The sequence below is a fragment of the Juglans regia genome, chromosome 10, assembly GCF_001411555.2.
Source record: "Juglans regia cultivar Chandler chromosome 10, Walnut 2.0, whole genome shotgun sequence".
Classification (NCBI taxonomy): domain Eukaryota; kingdom Viridiplantae; phylum Streptophyta; class Magnoliopsida; order Fagales; family Juglandaceae; genus Juglans; species Juglans regia.
In genome coordinates, this window is record NC_049910.1 from 2,564,012 (window position 1) to 2,586,701 (window position 22,690).

The 22,690-nt window shown below is 37.4% G+C and overlaps 5 protein-coding genes across 7 annotated transcripts; 3 read left to right on the forward strand and 2 right to left on the reverse strand.

Annotated features, from left to right (window-relative positions):
* Window positions 1-3,359: 3,359 nt before the first annotated feature.
* On the forward strand, window positions 3,360-8,698 carry LOC108986222 (uncharacterized membrane protein At3g27390). 3 transcript variants are annotated; one of them, XM_018958774.2, is made up of 11 exons: window positions 3,360-3,769; window positions 3,885-4,027; window positions 4,607-4,715; window positions 4,822-5,017; window positions 5,114-5,250; window positions 6,074-6,362; window positions 6,982-7,088; window positions 7,174-7,312; window positions 7,489-7,684; window positions 7,844-8,087; window positions 8,173-8,698. In XM_018958774.2, the coding sequence occupies exons 2-11, from the start codon at window positions 3,934-3,936 to the stop codon at window positions 8,426-8,428; spliced, it is 1,767 nt and encodes a 588-aa protein (XP_018814319.1). In that variant the 5' UTR covers window positions 3,360-3,769; window positions 3,885-3,933; the 3' UTR covers window positions 8,429-8,698. The 3 variants fall into 3 exon arrangements, with proteins under 3 accessions (XP_018814319.1, XP_018814318.1, XP_018814317.1); XM_018958773.2 differs by having other exon boundaries at window positions 3,902-4,027; XM_018958772.2 differs by having other exon boundaries at window positions 3,360-3,725; window positions 3,807-4,027.
* On the reverse strand, window positions 8,669-10,007 carry LOC108986224 (protein NOI4-like). The gene is made up of 3 exons (XM_018958777.2): window positions 9,763-10,007; window positions 9,192-9,386; window positions 8,669-9,092 (listed from the first exon to the last, which is right to left on the reverse strand). Exons 1-3 carry the CDS (start codon window positions 9,769-9,771, stop codon window positions 9,069-9,071), a joined length of 228 nt encoding a protein of 75 aa, XP_018814322.1. The 5' UTR covers window positions 9,772-10,007; the 3' UTR covers window positions 8,669-9,068.
* A 711-nt stretch (window positions 10,008-10,718) lies between these two features.
* On the forward strand, window positions 10,719-13,084 carry LOC108986223 (succinate dehydrogenase [ubiquinone] iron-sulfur subunit 2, mitochondrial-like). Its single transcript, XM_018958776.2, has 2 exons — window positions 10,719-11,696; window positions 12,664-13,084. The coding sequence occupies exons 1-2, from the start codon at window positions 11,041-11,043 to the stop codon at window positions 12,839-12,841; spliced, it is 834 nt and encodes a 277-aa protein (XP_018814321.1). The 5' UTR covers window positions 10,719-11,040; the 3' UTR covers window positions 12,842-13,084.
* A 2,331-nt stretch (window positions 13,085-15,415) lies between these two features.
* On the reverse strand, window positions 15,416-18,371 carry LOC108986212. Its single transcript, XM_018958754.2, has 4 exons — window positions 17,710-18,371; window positions 17,095-17,269; window positions 15,888-16,165; window positions 15,416-15,731 (listed from the first exon to the last, which is right to left on the reverse strand). The coding sequence occupies exons 1-4, from the start codon at window positions 18,178-18,180 to the stop codon at window positions 15,624-15,626; spliced, it is 1,032 nt and encodes a 343-aa protein (XP_018814299.1). The 5' UTR covers window positions 18,181-18,371; the 3' UTR covers window positions 15,416-15,623.
* A 161-nt stretch (window positions 18,372-18,532) lies between these two features.
* LOC108986229 (protein FAR1-RELATED SEQUENCE 5-like) lies at window positions 18,533-22,292 on the forward strand. Its single transcript, XM_018958785.2, has 2 exons — window positions 18,533-18,781; window positions 19,500-22,292. The coding sequence occupies exon 2, from the start codon at window positions 19,582-19,584 to the stop codon at window positions 22,012-22,014; it is 2,433 nt and encodes an 810-aa protein (XP_018814330.1). The 5' UTR covers window positions 18,533-18,781; window positions 19,500-19,581; the 3' UTR covers window positions 22,015-22,292.
* The last annotated feature ends 398 nt before the right edge of the window (window positions 22,293-22,690 follow it).

Genomic DNA, 22,690 nt, shown 5'->3' on the forward strand with positions numbered 1-22,690 from the left:
GGCATGCTAAAGCTGATCAAGATATAGCTAGAGATCGATTTTATGCGCATCAAGCCAACGTAACGTTGATCTCAATCACATGGTAATTGCATGCATGGGGGCTGGCGTAGTACTATATATAATAATAATAATAATAATAATAATGTTTTATTTTCTTCTCATAATTATCATTATCATTACATCGAAAGGCGAAATATTCATATATATTTCTTCTTGATCGATCTTCTTTTTTTTTTAAAAAAAACGATTCCTAAATACACGACATCTATTGATCAGTATCTAAAGCTTCATAATATTAAATATATATGCTTAACCAAATTTACATCAAGTTCTCCTCCTCATGAGAAAACCCAGAAAAAGCTAATCTATAGTTTAATTAGGCCCAAATTTGTTTTACTATGACGTCGTTACGTACATTACATACATACATATATAATATATATATATATATATATGTATATACAGGTATCAGAATTTGTTTAAAATTCTGTTTATGTCGCCTTTTATCTTTTATCGAAGATTAATGGAAGATGTGCATGGAGCTTTAAAACTGTTTATCGAGTTGGGGGGAAAATATCAAGAAGGTAACATTGGTGTTTGCTACTAAATGGCTACCAAGTACTGATGGCTTGTGAATGGAGAGAACTTGAGTACCAATCATGTGTTTGAGACTTCTCACAGATCAAATGGAAGGGTACTTCCACTTGGTCTGGATTCTGTAACCATGCTTTAATTTGGTAACTTGGTTGATGATATTGATGGGAAAGGCTAAGAAGTGGTGGGCAGCTTTGGAGATCCACTACAAGGCCCAAAACCAATTGTAATACGTGGTAGTGCAGGCTAAGAAACGAGGAATTTGGAGATTGGTTTGCTACTAGATATGCTCAAAAAATCTTACAAGATCTCAAATCCATATGTTGGTATTTTTTAATAGATTGTATTTAGTAGGAAGATTTCTTTTTTTTAATGTAACCGTTGCTTTCCTTAGATATTTTTGTTGAGGAAGTTTTAAACAAAATCGTTCAAAGTGACAACAATTTGTTTAATAAAAAAAAATATATTTGTAACTGTAAATTGTGCAATCTCTACATAATCGCTTTGAAAAAAATGAATAAAACATGAGATCTACATGAAAAAATTAATTTTTTAATAGTAGACTCTACTATTTATCAAAGCGTTTACACACTTCACGGGTGTATGTACAATTACTCTTTGATAAAAATCTTCAAAGTTGTTTTTAACATATAAGAAAAAATAAGGGAAAACCATTTGGATTGAGTAATGCTACGTACAGTCGTGGAGCGTGCAAACGCCACGTAATAGTTTTGAAAAATAGTGGAGTCTACTATTAAATAGTTTTTTTTTTCATGTAGGTCTTGTATTTTTATACTTTTTTTTTAAGAAAATTATATACTCCACGATTACAATTATTATTTCTCGTTTGGATTATTTCGGTGGTTTCCTAGAATCTGAAAAAACATACTAAGGTATAGTATTTTGAAGGGAAAAGAAAAAAAGAAAAGGATTTAAGAGGTAGAGTATTGAGGTGTACGTAGGATAGAAAAAGTTGAAGCTATCTTTTTTGTCTATCAGTATACGAATGGTGAGAATAATGATGATGTGATTAATCAAAAGAATATGTTAGCATGAATGATAGTTTACGTTATGCGACCAATTATACTATATTTAACATTACTTATGTAGTAAGAGTACTTGGTAGATTTATTACCAAAACTAAGAAGAGACTATTGGTATGCAATGGATTGGATAATGAGATATTTATCCATACAAAATATTGTGGCTTATTTTATAGAAAATATCTGTTGTACTCGAAAGTTTCAGTGATGCCGATTGAAATACCTTGTCAGGTGATTTTCTTTTAACTACTGGTTATATTTTTACCTTGGTGGTGGTGCTATATGTTAGAAGTCTAAAAAGCAAACTATGATTGCTAACTCAACTAGAGGTATAACCGGTCCGGTTCGGTCCGGTTTTGGATAAAATTTAAGACCGAACCGGTATGTACCGGTTTTGTATTTTTCAAAACCGATTACGCACCGGTTACCCTCATAAACCGGTATTTCCGGTTTCCGGTCCGGTCCGGTTTTTCAGTTTTGTTAAAATGTAAATTTCACAATTTATCATTAAAAATTTGTTTATAAAAAAAAAAATTGATTTAAAAAAAAACTGTTTTATACTTTTATTAATATATTAGACTATATAATAGTATTAATATTAGACTATTGATATAGTTATAAGTTATATATTAGTATTAGTTATAAACTTTTAGTGATTTAGTATTAACATTTTATGTAATAATTTATAAATTATAATAAGAAATTATTTCATATATGAATATATATGTTATATATAAAATTTCACATAAAAATTTATCTTAATGACAATAACATGCATCGAGACGTACAATGTCTGATCAGATGCCTCTGAATATTATTACTCTGTCTGCTGGTTTGCTTCCTCATGATCCAAAATGATACCTTTCCTCCTCATGTTTCTAACCTGAAATTGAAAGACAAAGTCTTCATGATCATTTGTCAAGACTTCTTCTTGTACCTTTTTCTTTTTCTAACCAATGACTTCTTATACTTGACTTCTCTAAAATGATGGAAAAAGAGAATCTCTCTCTCTCTCTCTCTCTCTCTGTGTTAAATGGAAGGCGTGGAACAATTTCGGAGGCCAGCCATGTCATTATGCAGTATAATGAGTTACGTAGATGTTTTCGCTTGATATTCTAATTTGGTTGGGGGGTATTTAATGGTAGGCTTAAAAGGTTGGTGAAATTGGAGGAGGCTTACGCAAGCACGAGCGCACTTAAATTTCTACTTGCAATAAGATAATGTCACATGAAAGCGTGGAGATAACGTTATAATATTAATCAAAAAACAAAATAATAATAATAATAATCATGAGTATCAAACCCACCCATCAATCCATTTTAAGGATCAGACCTACCGCTAACTGGCTATTAACAAGTAATTCAGGACAGAGGTCTGCTTGGATTGAAAATTTACTTCGAATTGTTAATTCTCTAAAAAAGGTTGAAAGCTCTCAGCACTGTGTATTTCATTATCTTTACCTCAAACATTATATATGATTTTTATTTTTATTTTTATTTTTTTTACCAGTTACGAACTTACGCGAATTTAACACGAAGTTGGCTGCTGGCACGCCATGCCAATTAAATTCAAACACGATAACACGAATTTTACGCGGCATCCCAACAGGCAAAGTGATTTTTGGAACAACAATGGTCGACCATATTGGTGTAATAGTTAAATAATACTATATATTGTTAAATAATACTTTTGCAAATGCTTTTCGTCGTTTCTCTGCAATTACATATGTTTTATCTCGCCAGCGACGGATTGGGACTGAGACCAACTTGTTTTGCTTTTGCTTAAAGCCCAAAATAATGAAAATATCACTTTGAGCAGAGAGAGAGAGAGAGAGAGACAAGAAAGGATTGCCCAGGCATAAGCCCTCTTTGCTCTTGATTATTTGATAGTAACCGCTCTATCCACGATCCCTCCCAGTTTGAGGCCACACAGCGTCTGTTCAACGGACTTGGCCCTTGCGTTTTAACCCACGAGAGCACGAACTTCTTGTGATATTTCTTTCAAGTTTTTAATTTGATTTCAACCTCGACGTTCCTGGTTTTTTCATGGTCATTTGGTTCAGAAGAACAGTAAAGCTGTGATTTTTTTGTAAGTTCCTGTTGTGGGTTTGCAGCAAATTGCTTTTCAGTATGGTGAGTATTTTTTATATTTCATTGTTTATGTTTACAGGCTATTTATGGGAACCCAGTGGCTGATAATGGTGTCTGTTGTGACTGCAAGTCGGAATTAGAGTTGACTCTGTGATAGGTTTGTGGTGATTGTAGGGAGATCTGAGCGAGGCATAAGGGGGAGAGATATGGAACCTCCGAAGGGGGTTTTGGCTACTGTGTGGAACTTTATTTGCTTTCTTCCTTTCTTCAGCGGGCTTCTGCTCCTGGGCACCATTAAAGGTCAGTGCCAATCTGTTCCTCGTTTTGGGGGGTTTTTTTTTTTTTTTCCCTTCTTCTTTCTTGTTCTGGATTATTTTGCTTTTTTCTTCAGGAAAGAAGACAATTAAAAATGATCGTTCATAGACTGCCCGTGTATAATTCTCTTCTTCTTTTTTTTAAAAAATGCTTTTGTTTCTCTTATGATGTTCTGGAGTATATGAAATTAATAAATCAAAATGATAGCTTCAGGATTCTGCTTCCGTATTCCTGTTCATCTGGCCATTAAGCTACGTCTTGCGTTCCTTGGTTTGGTTCCTTTTCCGTAGCATTTCTTTACCGGGATTTGATCTAATTTTATAAGGCGGAGGGTGATGCTAGTACTCATTCAGGATATATCCAAACCAAGCATATATCCTTGAGGGTGATGTCCGAATATTTTCAGACGTTAGAATGGCCATTTTTGCTATTTTTACGTTGAAATATGTTATAGGATTTTATAAATTACAAAGTAGCATTTGAAGCGTTGAGTGGTGGATGAAGATATATCGTCTGGACTACGAGCTACTTATCGTAAACACATTAAACTAATTCTTATTTCAGGTATCATTTTCTGCCCGTTGGTATGCCTTATCATGACAATTGGAAATTCTGCCATCATATTGGGTCTTTGGCCGGCACATAGTGCTTGGACATATTACTGCATCGCGAGGTGCTTTCCTTGACAATCCACCTTCCTATTGTAATTGCCTTATCAATTTTCCTTTTTCTTTTTTTGTTAATCTCTTTCTCGTATTGTTGATTTCTCTAATGAGCAGAACTAAACGATTAGCACCAGTTTTGAAGCTAGTTCTCTGCATATGCGTTCTGCCTACGGTTTTGATTTTGTGGCTAGTGGTTGGTATTATTGGAAGTATCATAGGCGGAGCAGCATTTGGCTTTTTTTCACCAATATTTGCTACTTTTGATGCTGTTGGAGAAGGAAAGACTAATAAATTATTCAGCTGTTTTTATGTACGTCTTCAATATTCAATTTTGGTGATTCGTTATTTTTAATTTTAACTCTTGTGTTGCCTTTAAGAGATATATTTATTTTTCTAAATTTTGTAGGATGGGACTTGGGGAACTATTGAACGGAGTTTCACCATTGTCAGGGATTTTAGAGATGTTTGTTTCCATTCCTACTTCTCATATATGGATGACCTGCGACAAAAAGGGCCCCCAGATGTGACCTATTATGAGATTAGGTTTTCTGTCTATTTCTGCTCTTTACATCTGCTTCTTGTTTGTTCCATGTTGCTGCCAGAAAACTTTACCCTCAAGTAGAGACTATATCACTAGAAATAAGTCCTTGATGGCCAATAGGCCTAATGGACCAATATTCTCTAACTTGTTTCATCGACTCTTACAGAGTTCTTATGTTTCAAATTTGGGAACATATTTGTAATCCATGCAATAACTTTATTTTTGTGATGGATGGAGTAATCGGCTGTAAGAATAGTTACACTTTTCTTTACTTGTTTTTCTTTCTTTCTCCATCTTTTTTGTGATGGATGGAGTGGAGTCATTAGTGGTGGAGTTAGGATCTAACTTCAGGGGGAGGGGTAAAAAATACATAATTTCAAATTAAGTTTTCCATATTAGGAAGTTGTTGTAAGCCAAAACACTAGTTTGGTTTGGTTTTGATTCAATTCTGATATATAAAAATTCAATCTTCAAGTAGTTTGACTATATACATATTATAAATCTATTGTCGTTAACCAGATGACTCTGATAATTGTTTTTTTTTTATACGCTAGTATTGGTAGTTATACCAGTTAAATATAGTTAGTTATTCCAGCTATGTACATCTGTTCCTGTTTCCATGTATGCCCTTTGTGGCTTTCTTTCCCCTCTGTTCTCTTTCTTTCTGTGCACAACTTAGTATAACACTGGCTTGATAAGCGCATAAATTCTTTAGTTTATACAACTTTTCGAATGACGACGGTCGTTAAGCTTTATGCCTTATGGAATGCTTTTGATGCTGAACTAATTTTGTTTTATTGAGGTATTTTATTAACTTTGTTGCAGATTGCTTTATCTTCCTGCTGCAATTATAGCTGGAGTTCTTGGTTTCATCATTGATTTTCCCTTAATCTCATTCATTGCTCTATGCAAAGGCCCTTTCATGCTCGTTAAGGGATGGCACCGTTTGTTTCATGACCTTATAGGTCGCGAAGGTCCTTTCTTGGAGACAATATGTGTGCCTTTTGCCGGTCTTGCCATCCTACTCTGGCCATTGGCTGTTGTTGGGGCAGTTTTAGCCTCCATGGTAGCCAGTATCTTTCTTGGTTCTTATGCTGGGGTGGTTGTTTATAAGGTAAAACTGTGGGATTGATGCGGCGTTGATGTTAATTATTAGTCATTTAGTTAATTTAGCCTGTTTGTATGTGCTGATTTATAGTGTTTTTCTGTTGATGAGGGCACTTGGGAGCATCATTTGAAAAGAGTTAATTTGTTGGCCACATGTTTGTTTTGAATGGACCACACACACCTACAGAAATTACACTAAGGTTAGGTTTGGATAGCGAGTTGAGATTTGATGAGTTGAGATGAAAGTTAAAAGTTGAATAAAATATTATTATTGTTTTGAGATTTGAAAAAGTTGAATTGTTTATTATATTTTATGTGAGAATTTGTGAAAGTTGTAATGATGAGATGAGATGAGATGATAGTGCTTCTCAATCCAAACTGAGCCTAGATGATCTTTTTAGTGCCGTTTTGTGATAATTTTTCATTTTGAAATTCCATTTTAGCGAGAATGGAATAAATGCCTTCAAAGTGATTGTTGCTATGGTTAATTATTACTGTTAATAGCCGTTTCAGATTAAAATTAGAATAAATTGCAAGCTGTATCATCTTTTAGCATTTAGTCTGTGTGTTGACACCACTAATGTGCATGTTAGACAATATATACATTGATTGTTGTCGAATTACAGGAGTCCTCCTTATGGTTTGGGCTTTGCTACATTGTTGCATCGTTGTCCATATATGATGAATACAGCAACGATGTTCTTGACATGCCAGAAGGATCCATCTTTCCTAGGTTTTGTTCAACCTTCCATGCTTCATGGTCTTGATATAGATTCATGCACTTTCAACATGTTTTCATACGACTCTCATATTAGCAGGCCACATTACCGAAGGAAGCATGACCTGTCACGGAACTCCTCTCTCATGTCTTCTTTATCAAGGCCCAGCTCTTTCCATAATCCTCCCTCCCGCACAGGTTCACTCAAGCATCCTATGGTTGAGTTGAAGCCACTTGAGGTACCTTTGCATTTGAATTTAAAGGAATGCTTCTTTTTGGAATAAATTTTCTGCTCTCTATTTGCATGTGTTTGACAACACTTGATTTAACTTAACAGTTCTGATTTTTTAAGACACCTAAGTTTTTAGCTTATGGTTTATATGCTGAATAAAAATTTTGCTCTCAACTCTTGTAGCTACTTGATGGCTTATTCAAGGAGTGTCAACGCCATGGGGAGAGAATGGTTTCCGAAGGACTAATAACACTTCAAGACATTGAAGATGCCAAGTATAATAACAGTAGCAAAGTTATTAGCATTGGATTACCAGCTTATTGCCTTCTTCAGGTGCTTCTGCGCTCTGCAGCAGCCAATTCCATGGGTTTACTGTTAGGTAATTGAAGTGCTTGTTCTTTAACTGCGCGCGTAGAAAAGGAGCCTTCTTTCCTTTTTTTTTTTTTTTTTAATATATATATATTCTTCTTCTTATAGTAATTTGATAACAGTCTTGATGGCAAATAAATAAATGTTTTTATGTACTTGATCGGTGTAGCTGACAATGTTACTGAGATCACTAGCACAAACAGACCAAAAGATACCTTCTTTGATTGGTTTCTTCAGCCACTTCTGATCCTTAAAGACCAGATTAAAGCTGAGAACCTTTCTAAGGCAGAAGAGGACTATTTCTCCAATTTAGTCTTGCTGATTGGTGATCCTGGGAGGCTGACGAACTCGAATATTGGCTTGCCACCTGAACCCGAGCGTAAACGAGCTGAACTTGATGCACTAGCTCGAAGGTAATAAAATGAAAGTTGTACATTTTTCTATCATTTTTCCGTGCAGTTGTTCTGTTTCATAGATCCTCTTATTTTTATGATGCAGGCTGCAAGGGATCACCAAATCTATCTCAAGGTATCCAACTTTTAGGCGTCGCTTTGAATTTTTTATCAAAACCATATCCCACGATCTTGCCAAGAAGAATGGTGAAAGCAGATCAAACAATGGGCCTAAAACAATTGCAAGATCGAAGAGCACCTTTGCACGAATGTTTAGCCAGAGATCTTTTAATAACAAGACAAGCAATCACGGTTCTGATCAAGAGTCACGACAAGTTGTAAGAGATGTGGAAATTTTGTGACAAAACAAGTTTAATAGAATTTTAATCCTGGAATGTAAGGGCCGATTCTTAATTCGGCTGGCTCAGGTGGTAAAGACCTTTAGTGTTGGTGGTATGCTCCCTCCAGATCTAAGGTTCGAATTGGTGCAAACAATTTCTGAAGGCCATGTGGGAGTTTTTCTTTGAATTATCCGAAGTATACTTGCAGGAAATTCATTTTTGAGTCTGTACATTTTCAAGATTAGTCAGGACTTAATGGTGTATAAGAAGATAGTTATTTTTTTATTGACAGTTGATTGTGAACCACACTAATCATAAAAGAAAGATACACATTCCATGCATGCATAAAGAATTAGAGATATGTGTTTCATTGAATCCATAGCTATTAATCAGAATCTGGCAACTCCGATGAATTGTCACTTCTTAAAAAAGATCAAAAAAAATAATAATAATCAACAAGCATGTAATGGTGAATCCATTATCCACGTCTTATATCTATACTGTCTGTCTTTCTGTTTGTCTGTCTGCCTTTCCTCCTTCATTACATACACACAGATTTTGGCAACATGAACGAGTTTTAACGAAGTAGAAGTATCATGTAAATGAGAAATCGACTGCCATTTATTCCTCTGTGTCAAAACCTCCACCAGCTAGTCGGTGTTCAGAAACAGCAAAACCATTTTTTCTGCATCCAAACACAAAACAATTAACATCATTATAAATTTCTTGTAATCTTGTTTTTAACTTTTTCATATAAATCATTTAACGGTTATCGTGCAGTTACCGTTTCAGAGGACTGAAATTGTTCTTGGGATTTAGATTGATTCTCATTTCTTCGTTGCGTGGCTCCGCTCCCAGCAGCAGCATCAGATTTCTTCTCATCTCTAGCTTTGCTGAATATGACGGTAAACCCTTCCGCCGAGGCCGGATTGTTCACATCCCACTCACCAAATTTAGGTAGAGGCCGACCTTTATCCTGCTGCAAGCACGTACATTATGACAAGCTTTTGATGTTAGCATATCAAGATTATACATAGATAGCTTTGTTTAAAATCTCTACGTACGTAAATTGATCGAGTCCATGAATTCAGGCATAGATATATATATCTGATAAATTTAATATATTATACATTCTTCTTCCTGGAACAAATTTGAATCTAAATATATGCATTATTACGATATACGGATTAATCCATTATTCCAACATACTTTCACAACTTGATTCCCAACATGTTCTTAGATATCGAATCTTTGATCTTTTGTTGCAGATCATTAATGCACGCACCTCATTGAGAGAGAGAGAGAGAGAGAGAGAGAGAGAGAGTAATTTAAAAGCAGAGAACAAGTAAGCATACCGACGCCATTAAAATATATCGCAGGGACTTCCTCGACGAGAATGGGAAGAGAGAACAAAAAAGAGAAATAGGCAATGAATGAGGCGAAGAAGCAGAGAGATAGAGATAGAGATAGAGAGAGAGAGAGAAGAGGTCCAAGAAATGAGGAAAATGGAAAGATGGAGAGAGGGAGAAAAGGTAGGGAACAGAGAAAGCAGCGGGTAGGAATTATTGGTCATTGTTGAACGAGGCACACACGACGTTGGTAACGCCTAACCCCCAGCTGTTTTTCTCAGCACCCTCTCTCCCCTTCCCTTCCCTTCCCTTCTAGTAGTTTTTTTTTTTTACCTCTTTTATTTCATTTAACCATCATATCTTTTAGCAAAAATAAACTATGCGTCGATGTAATGTAGTTCATAAATTTTATCTCTAAAAATAGACTTATAAAATATCTAATTATTCAAGTACATTCGAATGTATCGATATCTAAGTACTTGTTCATGCAAATTGTTCTTAAAAAGAAAAAAAATGCTATCCTTACCACTCATTCTTATAGTTAGAAGTTACCACTGTAATTTTTTATTTTTATTTTTTATTTTTAATATATTTTTTTAAAATATTAAAAAATACATGTATAAAAAAAAATGATCCCATAAGTAACCGTAGCTTCCAACTATAGCTGTAGACTCATCCTAAAAAGAAATCGTATAAGGGGGAGACTTTGGGCCTTAAGAGGCCCAATTCAGATCACACAAGTCACTTGCTTAGGGTAAAACTTATCTGGAATTTTCTTATGGTTATTTATAGATAAATTGCAAAACAGTTTATAAAAAAAGTCTGCTTCCGGCGTGGGTCATAACCGGTCTATCCGGATTTCGATCCAAATTTAAAATTCGAGTTTCGGATTGGATATACCCGAGTACCCGGTTGGAACCCGGATGCATAGGGAAGGAATGGATTCTTGAATTCAATTAATGTGGGTGCCGTGTGCATCTTTTCCTTAGGTTTATAGTTGTATCGGTGACAATTAAGAATCAAAATGACTGCTCCACGAGCAAACCACGATACCGATAACAACCAACGGCTTAAAACCCTCCACGTAACGCACATTATTAACTCTCGCAGTGTCTCCAAATTGACCCTGCATTCTTAAAACCGTTCTTTCCTATAAATAAAACCCATTTTGGTCCCCAAGTCCCTTTGTGACGTTATTCCACCAAGCCCAAACGAAAAAGACCAACCGATAAATTCGGAGTCGCTCGTCTCGCTCTCTCTATCTGGGACTGAAGAAAGGCAGTAATGGCGACGAGTCTGTTCAGGAGGGCAGTATCTAGGGTTTCGACGGCGAGATTCGTGCTGGCTCGGGCCCATGCGAGCGAGGCTCAGGCGCAGCAGGTGGAGCCGAAGGCACGCTCCGCCGCGACTCTCAAGACCTTCTCAATCTACCGGTGGAATCCAGACAGCCCATCGAAGCCGGAGCTCCAGGAGTACAAGATCGACCTGAAAGAGTGCGGTCCCATGGTCCTCGACGCCCTCATCAAGATCAAGAATGAGTTCGACCCCACCCTCACCTTCCGCCGATCGTGCCGAGAAGGCATCTGCGGTTCCTGCGCAATGAACATCGACGGCTGCAACGGACTCGCCTGCCTCACTAAGATCCCGTCGGCCGGATCCAACACCACGATCACGCCACTGCCACACATGTTCGTGATTAAGGACCTGGTGGTGGACATGACCAACTTCTACAACCAATATAAGAGCATCGAGCCCTGGCTTAAGAGGAAGACCCCGGCGTCCGTTCCGGGGAAGGAGATACTGCAGAGCAAGAAGGATAGGGCCAAGCTGGATGGGATGTACGAGTGCATTCTCTGCGCCTGCTGTAGCACATCCTGCCCCAGTTACTGGTGGAACCCCGAGTCTTATCTGGGACCCGCAGCTTTGCTCCATGCCAATCGGTAAACTTCTCTATATTTTTTTTAATAATTTACTGTCATTTATTTTGAGTGTTATTTGTTGGTTTTAGGCGATGAAGTATGATTCTGATTTGTTTACTGTTCAAAATATGGTTGGCTTACACTTGCTTAGAAAACTAGGGTTCTTAAAAAAAGAGAACAAAATTGTTTACTGCAAACGGCATTGCTTTTATATTTCTTCTTTTTGTCTATGATTATTGTTTTTTGCTTTCCCTAGTAAAAAAGATTTTTTTTTTCGTATTTTAGTAATGTAGTCTTTAGCCTATGCTGTGGAGAATGGTATATGTTCGATGTTTTGTTTCCTCGACAGGCTGTGTTTGGTTGTTGGAGTTAAAACTCATCTCAATCTACTTTATTCATTTCAATCTAAAAAGTTAAATTCATCTCAATTTTAAAAAGTTAAATTATCTCAATAAGACCCACGAGATACTACTATTCACAATTCAGCTCAACTCATCTCAACATGCAAATCTAGAAAATAATCTAGTAACCATAAAGTAATGGTAGATTGTCATCCTGGCATTTATAATGTCTAAATGATCTTAGTTTTGCCTGAATTCACTGTGTTTCAACAAAAAATAACCCATTCAGGAATTCTTAATAAAGTCTCCTGGTCTCGAAAATCCTTTGAATTCAAACAGGGTCTTATACACTCATGATCTTATCGATAATTGTACTCGTTATATCCATTTTCTTTGGCTGTTAGCCTATTAGGATTGTGATCAAAATGTTACTTGAAGCAATATCTGAGTTCTACCCATACAATTGGAAATGCATTTGATAACTGAAATACCTATGTGATAAAGGGATGAAGTTCAAATCTTGGTATGTGTGTGTTTCTCTGTGCATGTCCTTGAATATCTTTATTTTGTCAAAAATATATGGCATGGTTGTTAGTGATTAGGAAGTTTTTAAGATTTTCATGTGTGGATTGTACATGCTGCTGCAGGTGGATAAGTGATAGTCGAGATGAATATACAAAGGAAAGGCTGGAGGCTATAAATGATGAGTTCAAGCTCTACCGCTGCCATACCATACTCAACTGTGCCCGTGCCTGTCCGAAGGGCTTGAACCCTGGAAAACAGATCACCCATATCAAGCAGCTCCAACTTACTGGTGGCAAATGAGTTTCTAGCGTCCTCTAGCACTAGCTGCAATCCTGCTGATGTGCATTTCCCGTTGTTCTGGGATAATTTTGATGACCCATGAAACTGTGTATTGAGTTAATAACGCGAAGTATCGAATGTATTATCCCATTTGTACCTACAGAATTTGCGAATCAAATTGTGTTAGTCTTTTGCTTTCGAATAAAGTTTAATGGAACTCCTGGGTCCACCTGGAGCTGTGATCAGAGGTTTATTGAATTTGTCCATGAGTCCCAAAACTTTGTTTTCATAGAGAAGTTTACTTTTGTGTGGACCAAGCAATTCTTTCCATAGAAAACCCCTCTCTCTCTCTCTTTCTTCTCTCTATGAAATTCAAAGACTCAGTTTCCTCTTGTTTTCGCTGGCGGAGGGGGTTCAGAGCTTACGCTTCGACCACCTCCTCCCCTAGCCAGCCCCAGAGGTTTTTCCCCTAGTGTTAATCCTCACTTATCTACTGCTTTCTGGCAATCTCCAACCAACATGCGACACTGGCTCAGCCTCTCAGGTCGTTGATCTCCATGTTCGTGGAAGAAAAAATGCGTTTTTGCTCGGCGAGTTCAATGCACACGCAGCCCCTGCCTTGTGGGTTTTCAACTCGCAGTCGCGTCCTGGAGCGACATTGGAGGCCATGCATGGCCCCACCAGCTTCAGAGGCCTCAAGTCCTTTAAATTTACTCGTTCGTTCACCTCCTCAGGTGGCGCATGTCCTGCACGCGTCACTACCATCTGTATTGGCCCGTCGCTGTCGACTCGGCTTAGATTCCGATTGCTATCTTATGTTACCGTTTTTCCTAACCAGTGATCTTGTAAGAGAGATTCTGGACCTCTCTAAAAATCATCTCCAGACAATATGTGACAGTGCACTCGTCACCTTCACCGCTTCCAGAAGAGGTTCCACCATCACCAGCGGTGATTCCATTGTTGGTTTTTTTGCGAATATTTTATTTTCGTCTTTCTATAAGATGTCATCCTATCGTAGGATAGGGGTAGGGACCAAGAAATTGGTCCCAAATAAACTCGTTCACCACTTTGCACTATTTTTTTTATTGCTTTTTGGGGTAATTGTTGGGGAATCTCACCCCCTGCTCATGTATCATCTTTATAGTTTAATAAGTTAACTTACTTAGGAAAAAAAAAAAAGGAAAAAAGAAGCAATTATTTCTATAAAAAAAGAGCTGCCATGTCTTTACCCGCTTTATATACCTCTCCAAATTTAATGTGTATGGATCTTTTTTATTATCATCACTAGCAAGAATCTGTCTTCACACTGTCCATTTCATCATAGAAGATAAATGGAGGTGTGGTATGCATATGCATGCAAAGCAAATTAGAATAGGCATAGATTAGTCTTGTTTTGTTCCGCAAAACCGGTTCAAGCAAACTACTGATGATAAATAAGGTGAGACTAATGATAAACATAAACTAATTGCCTTAATCCCTTCGAAATTAAAGAAATAGAACAAGCCTACAAATATTGGTAAGGCTAATCTTATAGCAAATCACATTATTGTATTAACAAGAAGGTGAAGTTATCTTCTGAGTCGGGACTTTTGATTTTCTTGGTCTCCGTTGAGTTTCAAACCAATTTTTTTTCAAGCAAGTACTCGCCTTTCATTTGTCACGAACTCTCAAAACCTTGAAATGTTTTACATCACTGTAACAGCTGATGTAACATTGTTGTAACTGAACTTGCTTATCTTATTAAGTTTAAGCTGTCAGTTCCCTCGCGTCCTATGCCCTTTTTAACTTCGATTTGAGACTAGTGGATTTGATGAAAATTGATATAGGAATGCATGCACGCCAATGGCCTAAACATAGGAAGGGCCGCTGCATTCACTCAGTATGGCAAAACAGAGGAGACTGTAAGATATAAATTCCCTAATAGCATTGGCATTAGTTTCATTAAATTCATCTTCAAAATTTAGTTAGAAGTAGATATTTTTCAGAAATAAAAAATCATTCAAGCCATAACTTCATATTGGAGTTGTCAAAATAATAATATAATATAATATTTTTAATAATAATATTTTAATTTTTTTTCATATTTTATAACTATATTGACTATATGTTAATTAATAATTTAATTTTTATTTAAATTATTTTTTGAAACGTGGGTCTAATATTTTGAAATAAATATCACTTTTGAATATATCACTGAAGATGGAAAACTTGGGAAATGTTATGGAGTAGTTGGATATGATATTTTGAAATAAAATATTACTTTTGAAGATGAATAGTACATCTTCAAATATGAAGAAAGCTTTAAAGAAATACTATAGCTCATATTTAAAGTTTCCACTATTTGACTACTCCAATGCAGCTCATTTTATCTATATTCTTTTAAATTTTGAATATACAATGCCAGTGATCTAATGGTAGAAGTATACAATTGTACAACGAATGCTCTCTATTATCTACGAGAGAGATGAATTAGAATTAGAGTATCCACATTTCAATGTCAATTTCCATCCACCACAACATATTATAACAAAATTCTGAGCATTCCATGCACAAAGTCAAGATTTATAACAGCCAAAGAAACGAGACTAGATCTCATTTAGATTCGAAAAGTATTTCATCTCATATCATTTCATCATTATAATTTTTTAAAATTTTACACAAAATATAATAAACAATTCAAAATTTTTAAATCTCAATTCAATTTTTTCAAATTCTAAAATAATAATAATATCTTAACAATATTTTCTTCAAATTTTATATAAAATCATTTCATTTCTATCTCATTTTCGAAAATGCACAAGGGTTATGTCCTGCGAGAAAGACCAAGGAATACAGCAGCTGATGAGATTTGTACCCTCAGATCAGCAACATCCACATCATGTCCGCCTTCGACAAGACCCCACCTGTCCACCTACATAGAAATAAGAAAAAGCTATCATAATTAATTTGGATGAGAGCCACGGGCTACATCCTAACGTCAGCAATTGCTAAGGTCTGTTGTGTAAGAAAAAGAAAAGGGAGGTAAGGCCGTAAGGGGCGGCAGCAATGCCATTATAGTAATGAAAACCTGCAAATCTTCTTCAAGTCTAATCAATTCAATTGCCTCCTCAATCTGCAATTTCCCATTAGAGATCCCAACTGCAATAATCAAAGAATGTGCTGCAGATGCGATAGCATCAATTGCTGCCAATTCACAGTCATCTGTTTTCTTTAGAAGGTTATCTATGGCCTTTATGAGACCATCTTCCTGCTTTCCGCCAAAAAAGCTGGAGTAGACGACAGGCTTAAAGCCAAATTCGGACTCTACCCAATCAAGTAAAGGATCAATTTTCTGCACTTGACATTCTACAAAAATATAAGGCATGATAGGTTAGACATTTAAAATGAAAAGATCCATTTCCAAGAAAAGACCGTATGTGTAAGAAGCTATATGCAAAACACCATATTAGACCTAACTCTTGTCAATTTTCTTAAAAGAGACCCAAAAGCCTTGAAAGGTATGCAGTTTTCTTCGAGGGAGTCGGCATTGATGACAAGCTAGAGACTTTTGCAAAAGAAACAATTCAGGCTTTCAACCATTTAACCATACAGTTCCTTTTCTGAGACGGGCAGAAGTAATATTATTTTGTATGGGGAAGTAATCTAACTAATTAAATTAGCACAGAGGTACATGTACTCTCCCTCTCCCCCATGTGTGTGCCCACCCAGTTATGTAAAGCAAAAACAAATAAATCCTAAAATATAATTCCCTAGTTAAGTCGTAAGTCATAACTAAAAGCCACATATCTATAACATCTATCTCATAAGTGAATTTTCCTATTAAGTATTGAAGTTTCAAAGTTTGCCACAGTAAGTCGTAAAGCTTGTTTCTTGTAGTATTGCAGTCATCGAAACTCAGCAACCAAATCTAACATCGACAAACCATAATTAAAATGAGATCGAGAAGATAAAGTTAGTGGGGTATAGAGGGTTTTGTATAGTGTTTAGATTTTTTTTTTACAACTAAACATGGACATATAATCGGATTTTTTGTAGGTTGTATAACATTTATTTCAAGTGGACATAAACATGGACATTAATATACGAGACTTTGAGAATTTTAGAGATCCTATATTAAAAAGCCTTCTCTTCTGCATAATTCTGAATTTTTCTTTAGAATTAGCGGATCAAAATTCGAAAGGAGTTATCTTGGAGGAGTAAAAAATAAACTCCATTGGCACCAACTTATAGCCTTCAACCAGTATTCATTGAAGAAGTATCGTTCAAATACATACCATATACGCCACGTGTCAGATCATTATCTTCTGGAGCTCGACAAAAGACCAAATCTTGATTAAATTTCTTCATCAAATTCTCAATAATCTTTGCTCGCGTAAGAGGCACTCTATCCAGTGCAGTACAAGCAAGTTTCATTAGAGGCATTGTGAAGGGTCTGATCCCATCCGTTTGCTACAGCAATTAACATACAAGTTCACAAAAAAAAAATTCTTAATTAACACAAGTATAACTTTATGATTTTTTTTTAGGAATGAGAGATTATAATAGCTTCAGAAACACCAAAACACATTCTATACGAAAGAAAACTCCCAAAACAAGCAAAATTACGAAAGAAAGCCCCTGTCTTACAACACCACAAAATCAAATCTCAAGAGCATTTGAGTCGCCGTAAACCCACAACACCCACAAAAGACCCAATTCAGATGAGATAGTAGTACGGCAACCCAACTCCAAAAGAAAAAACAGTTTTGGACGAGAACCCATTTGATTTTAAGCAAATCCAAAAAAGACCCGAAAGATCTTCAGTCCACAAAACAAAGAGACCAAATGAGAATTCAGGAAAGTAAACAACAATCACAAGAAAGTTACATAAATTAAGCTCACGCACTAACCTGGTATTGCCACTCAGCAGCAATGGCCTTAGCAAGAGGCAGAGTAGGGAGCTTGAGGGGCCTCTTGGAGGGCGCCTTAAGAGTCCGATAATCAAGCATCACCGTCCACCCAATCCCATCATCGGCCTCTCTTATCTTCACGTCGTTGTAGAACTTCCTACCCACTATGGACCCCGTCATGAACGACATCGGCATTGTCACAGTCGACGCCATTTCAGCCTTCGAGCTCGACGCCTTGAGGTAAATGCTGTCATCGCCGTCTCTTTTGATGTTGTTGCATTTATTATCACCGTCTTCTGGGACGTCAAATGAAAATGAGAAGGATGAAGAAGGGTCGTCGGATGGGGAGTCATGGGCGGTGGCGATAGACGAGCTGAAAAGACGCGTGTAGGGTTGTGACGAAACTGCTGTGAGAAGTTTGGGGTTTTTTCTGAGTGAGTTGAGGGTTCGGTTCATCAGCGAATTGGCCATTGATTCAGAATTTTGTATGTTATGGATTTTTGCTCGGAGCGTACTCGCTAGAACTGTGTTCTTGAGCTTGCTAGGGTTTCGGCTACTTCGACTCTTGGAGATGAACTGGGCTCTCCTTGGCCCAAGATGAGAAATCAAAGTCCCATTTTACTTGGACGGAAAATCGATTGGTGATCTCGATGCAAGGAGAAAGCAAATGGCCCAATAGAAGTAACATCCATTGAGCCATTGACGTAAAACATAACTTCATTTAATGGCATGTTACAGTACCGTCCAAACAGCACCTTAAGGTAGCACTTTCGTATAACCACTAGAAAACTGCCACGTCAATAATAAAGAACCTTCGCAGGACCCTCGTGCGGTTCCATCCGTACGTATTTCCCTTCCTCCTTTCTCCATTCTCTCTGAACGAACTGCTGAGAGAAGCCCTAGTATCTCTACAATTCTTCCGATTGCGGTGCCTAGCCAACGCATCCGACCATTCACCAATACCACAACAAATCTGGTCCGTTGAAAAACATCAGCACCCACCGGAACATCACAAAGTTTGCGCCACCGTCCCAGCGGAATTTTCCCCACTTTCCCTTCGCTTTCATCTCAGGTTAACGTTAACCCCCCCCCCCGGCTCTCTCTCTCACTCTCAATTCTGGGATGAGAACTGAAATATATACAACATGGTGCTAGTTGCCTAATTTCATTATTTACCGAGTGAACTGAACTGAGCATAATATAACCCCAATCAGCATGGCCTTTCTTGTTGCTTAGTTTGTAATTTATATTCGATTCTATATGGGTTTTTTACACCTTTCGTGTTTGATGCCGGAAATTTCCGGTCTAGTTTTGGGTATAAGAGTTTGCTATATAGTATATGTGCATGCTTACAGAGTCTCGGACATTCGTGTCCATGTTGGTCTTCAGGCCAAAAAGGAGGAAAAAACTAGGCATCAATTTGGAATTTGGCTCTTTTTTATTTTTTATTTTTGAGTAATCTGCCGTATATTTTTTAGCTCAGTTTGGTTCTCAACTCGGCCGAGGGGACGTGGTGGGAGTATGGTATCTGTTCTCTGGAATTTGGCAACAATGTTATGTGGTTTCCTTTTACTCTATACTTCATGAAGTAGAGGGTAGATGATTGATTCCTGTTCCACTCTGTTATTGAATCTGCTGGTTATGTTCAATGCTAGACTATGTTTTACATTGCATAACTTCTGATAAATTTGTTAAGATGAACTTTTTAAGTTGCTGTTGTATGCTTTTCTCATTTTTTTTTTTTTAATTTTCTTGCGCCTGCATACTTGTACTGAAGTTCATATGAACAGTAGCGAGCCTGGTATAACAACTCATGCACCGGAAGAGGATATTGAAAATGAATGTCAAAGATCAACCGTATTGGCGAGTGATATGGGGCAGGCATCTCAGAGCCCCAAATCTTCCTTTGTTGAACAGATTCTGGTGGTTAATGGTGATGAGCGTGAGTATCAAAGTCCAAATGGCTCTTCTGTTGACAAGAGTCAGGTGGTTATTGATAGTGAGCATGATTTTGAGACCCCAAGTGTTTCTTCTTTTGACAAGAGTCAAGGGGAAATTGATGGTGAGGCCAGTCTGACCCCAGATGACTCCTCTGTTAACAAGTTTGATATGGAAGTTGTTGGCGAGTTTGAGTGTCAGAGCCCAGATTCTGTATCTGTTGATGTATCAGGAGTTGGTATTAATGTAAAAGGTGAGAATGATGAATATGTGGCACCAAAAGTTGGCATGGAGTTTGAATCAGAAGAGGATGCATACAAGTGTTACAGTATATATGCTGTTATAGAAGGTTTCAGCATTCGAAAAGATTTTGTAAACAAAAGTAGGATAAGTGGTGCAGTGGTATCCAGAAGGTACACTTGTTATAGACAAGGTTATCGGCCCGCCAAACATACTGGAAACATGAGGAAATCCTCCCGGCAGGAAACAAGAACTGGTTGCTTGGCCCATATGACCATTGCCCGTCAACCCAATGGCAAGTTTCGTGTCACTCATTTTGAAACAAAACACAATCATGAGTTTGTAACGCCATCTACAGCTCATATGTTACCATCACAAAAGAGATTAGATTTTGTTCAAGCAGTTGAAGCTGACTTAGCCAATCATCCTGGAATGGATGTCGTACCAAAACTTGGGATGGGATTTGATTCAGAAGATCATGCATACAAGTTTTACAACACATATGCTGGACAGATAGGGTTCAGCGTCCGGAAAGATTATGTGAATAGGAGTAAGATAGACGGTGCTGTGGCATCTAGACGGTTTACTTGTTTTAGAGAAGGTTTTCGACAGAAAGACAAACGGGATTCAAATGTGAAGAGACCTCGAAAGGAAACAAGAATCGGCTGTTTGGCACAACTGGTTATCTCTCGTCAGCCTGATGGTAAATATCGTGTCACTCACTTTGAAGAAAAGCACAATCATGAGCTTGTGGCTGCATGTAGAGTTCGCATGTTGCGATCACAAAAGAGACTGGCCGTAGCTCAAGTCACGGATGACAATTTAGTTTCTGGTTCTAAGATTCAGCCAAAATCAGCCATTGAATTGCTATGTAGGACAGTTGGAGATTGCAAGGATCTTGGTTATGATCCCATTGATTATAAAAGTAAACTGCCTTTCCGACGTATGAGGGAGATGAAAGAGGGAGAAGCAGAAAGGATACGACTCTATTTTCAAAGCAAACATTTAAAAAACCCTTCTTTCTTTTATGCCATCCAACTGGATGCTGATGGTCAAATAGCTAATGTATTTTGGGCTGATGCAAAGATGGTGGTGGACTACAGTGACTTTGGTGATGTGGTTTGCTTTGATACAACTTGCAGATTATACAGAGATTGCCGACTTTTTGCATCTTTCATTGGGGTTAATCATCATAAGCAAATGGTGATCTTTGGTGCTGCGCTTTTATATGATGTAACTGTTGAATCTTTCAAGTGGCTGTTTCAAACTTTCATTCAAGCAATGTCTGGAAAGAAGCCAAAGACTTTCCTCACAGATGATGAGGCAACAATGACTGAAGCAGTTGGTTCAGTATTGCCTGAAACGCATCATCGAATGTGTGCATGGCATGTGTACCAAAATGGGCTTAAACAACTGAGCGACTTGTTTGTGGGCTCAGGATCTTTCGTCAATGATTTAAGCTGTTGCTTTTTTGACCACGAGGAAGAGGAGGATTTCATTAATGCATGGAAGGCCATGCTAGACGCATATGGTCTTTGGGAAAACGAGTGGTTGTGTGAGATATTTGAATGTAGAGAGAAATGGGCTGTAGCATATGGAAGGCATAACTTTTGTGCTGACATCAAAAGTGCACTACTTCGTGAAAATTTTACTGCCAACTTAAAGAAATATCTGAAGTCTGACTTAGATGTGCTTCCATTTCTCAAACATCTTGGAAAGGTGGTGAATGATTGGCACTACAAAGAATTAGAAGCTAATTATGATATGAGCCAACGAATGCCAAGACTAATGGGGGATGTGATTCTGTTGAAGCAGGCAAGGGATACTTACACGCCAGAAATTTTTGAATTGTTCCAGCTAGAATATGAAACATGCCTCAATATTCTCGTCAACCAATGCACTGAGAATGGGTCATTGTTTGAGTACAAACTCAGCATATATGGACAACTGCGAGAGTACACAGTTACTTTTAATTCTGCTGATGAGAATGTTTCCTGCAATTGTATGAAATTCGAGTTTATGGGAGTTTTGTGCAGCCATGCATTAAAAGTGCTCGATTATAGAAATATAAAGCTGCTCCCGACCAAATACATCTTGAAGAGATGGACAAAAGATGCAAGAGTCTGAATTAAAACGGCAATTTGGAGCACCTCATTAGAAGATTACAAGTTGGCGGAAACATTGCTGATAGAAATATCTCTGACTTGTGACAGTTGAATTATTTGCAATGGCTCCTAGCTTTGACTTGAGCATTTCAATTTCCTTCGAGAAAATTCAATGTAAAGAGGGAGCAGTCTGTTGACTGAATTTGTGTCAATACTGTACAATATCATCCCGTATACCTTCTTCTCGTTGTATCATGAAAGCTTGAATGAATGTGAAGCTCTCATCTTCTGCTCTCTCTCACCCACCCACCTTTCTTTAGTACACAACCATAGCATAACCATTTTCAACATTCAATGGGGTCGTGAACTCGTAATGTTGGACTTCAACTTTGCCCGATGCTGCAGATGAGCCATTTGAAATCAGCAAGGGCTGCTCTTCACACTGGCACTCGTAAAAAAAAAATGATTGTTTCCATCAAGTGAAAGAAATGCAGGGATCATTGAAGTGCGTATGACAATTTCACCGTTTTGGCCATTTTCCATTTCCAATGAAAGGTGGATTGGCTATATGTAAGTATATTTCCAAAGAATTATTTGCCCTTTTTCGCATCATCCAATTACGGGTATCCATAATTTCTACACACACTTGCATCATCTACCCAAGCTCTGTGATTAGATTTCTTTTAAAATGTCCCTTC

Excerpts from the sequence above, each read along its gene's own strand:
- LOC108986229 (XM_018958785.2), top strand. The coding sequence starts at position 19,582 with ATGGGGCAGGCATCTCAGAGCCCCAAATCTTCCTTTGTTGAACAGATT.
- LOC108986212 (XM_018958754.2), bottom strand. The coding sequence starts at position 18,180 with ATGGCCAATTCGCTGATGAACCGAACCCTCAACTCACTCAGAAAAAAC. Across the intron at positions 16,166-17,094 it reads TCTGACACGTGGCGTATATG|AATGTCAAGTGCAGAAAATT; the intron begins GTATGTATTTGA and ends ATATTTTTGTAG. Across the intron at positions 15,732-15,887 it reads GACTTGAAGAAGATTTGCAG|GTGGACAGGTGGGGTCTTGT; the intron begins GTTTTCATTACT and ends ATTTCTATGTAG.
- LOC108986224 (XM_018958777.2), bottom strand. Across the intron at positions 9,093-9,191 it reads AATTTCAGTCCTCTGAAACG|AAAAAATGGTTTTGCTGTTT; the intron begins GTAACTGCACGA and ends GTTTGGATGCAG.
- LOC108986223 (XM_018958776.2), top strand. The coding sequence starts at position 11,041 with ATGGCGACGAGTCTGTTCAGGAGGGCAGTATCTAGGGTTTCGACGGCG. Across the intron at positions 11,697-12,663 it reads GCTTTGCTCCATGCCAATCG|GTGGATAAGTGATAGTCGAG; the intron begins GTAAACTTCTCT and ends ATGCTGCTGCAG.
- LOC108986222 (XM_018958774.2), top strand. The coding sequence starts at position 3,934 with ATGGAACCTCCGAAGGGGGTTTTGGCTACTGTGTGGAACTTTATTTGC. Across the intron at positions 5,251-6,073 it reads GTGACCTATTATGAGATTAG|ATTGCTTTATCTTCCTGCTG; the intron begins GTTTTCTGTCTA and ends ACTTTGTTGCAG. Across the intron at positions 8,088-8,172 it reads CTTGATGCACTAGCTCGAAG|GCTGCAAGGGATCACCAAAT; the intron begins GTAATAAAATGA and ends TTTATGATGCAG.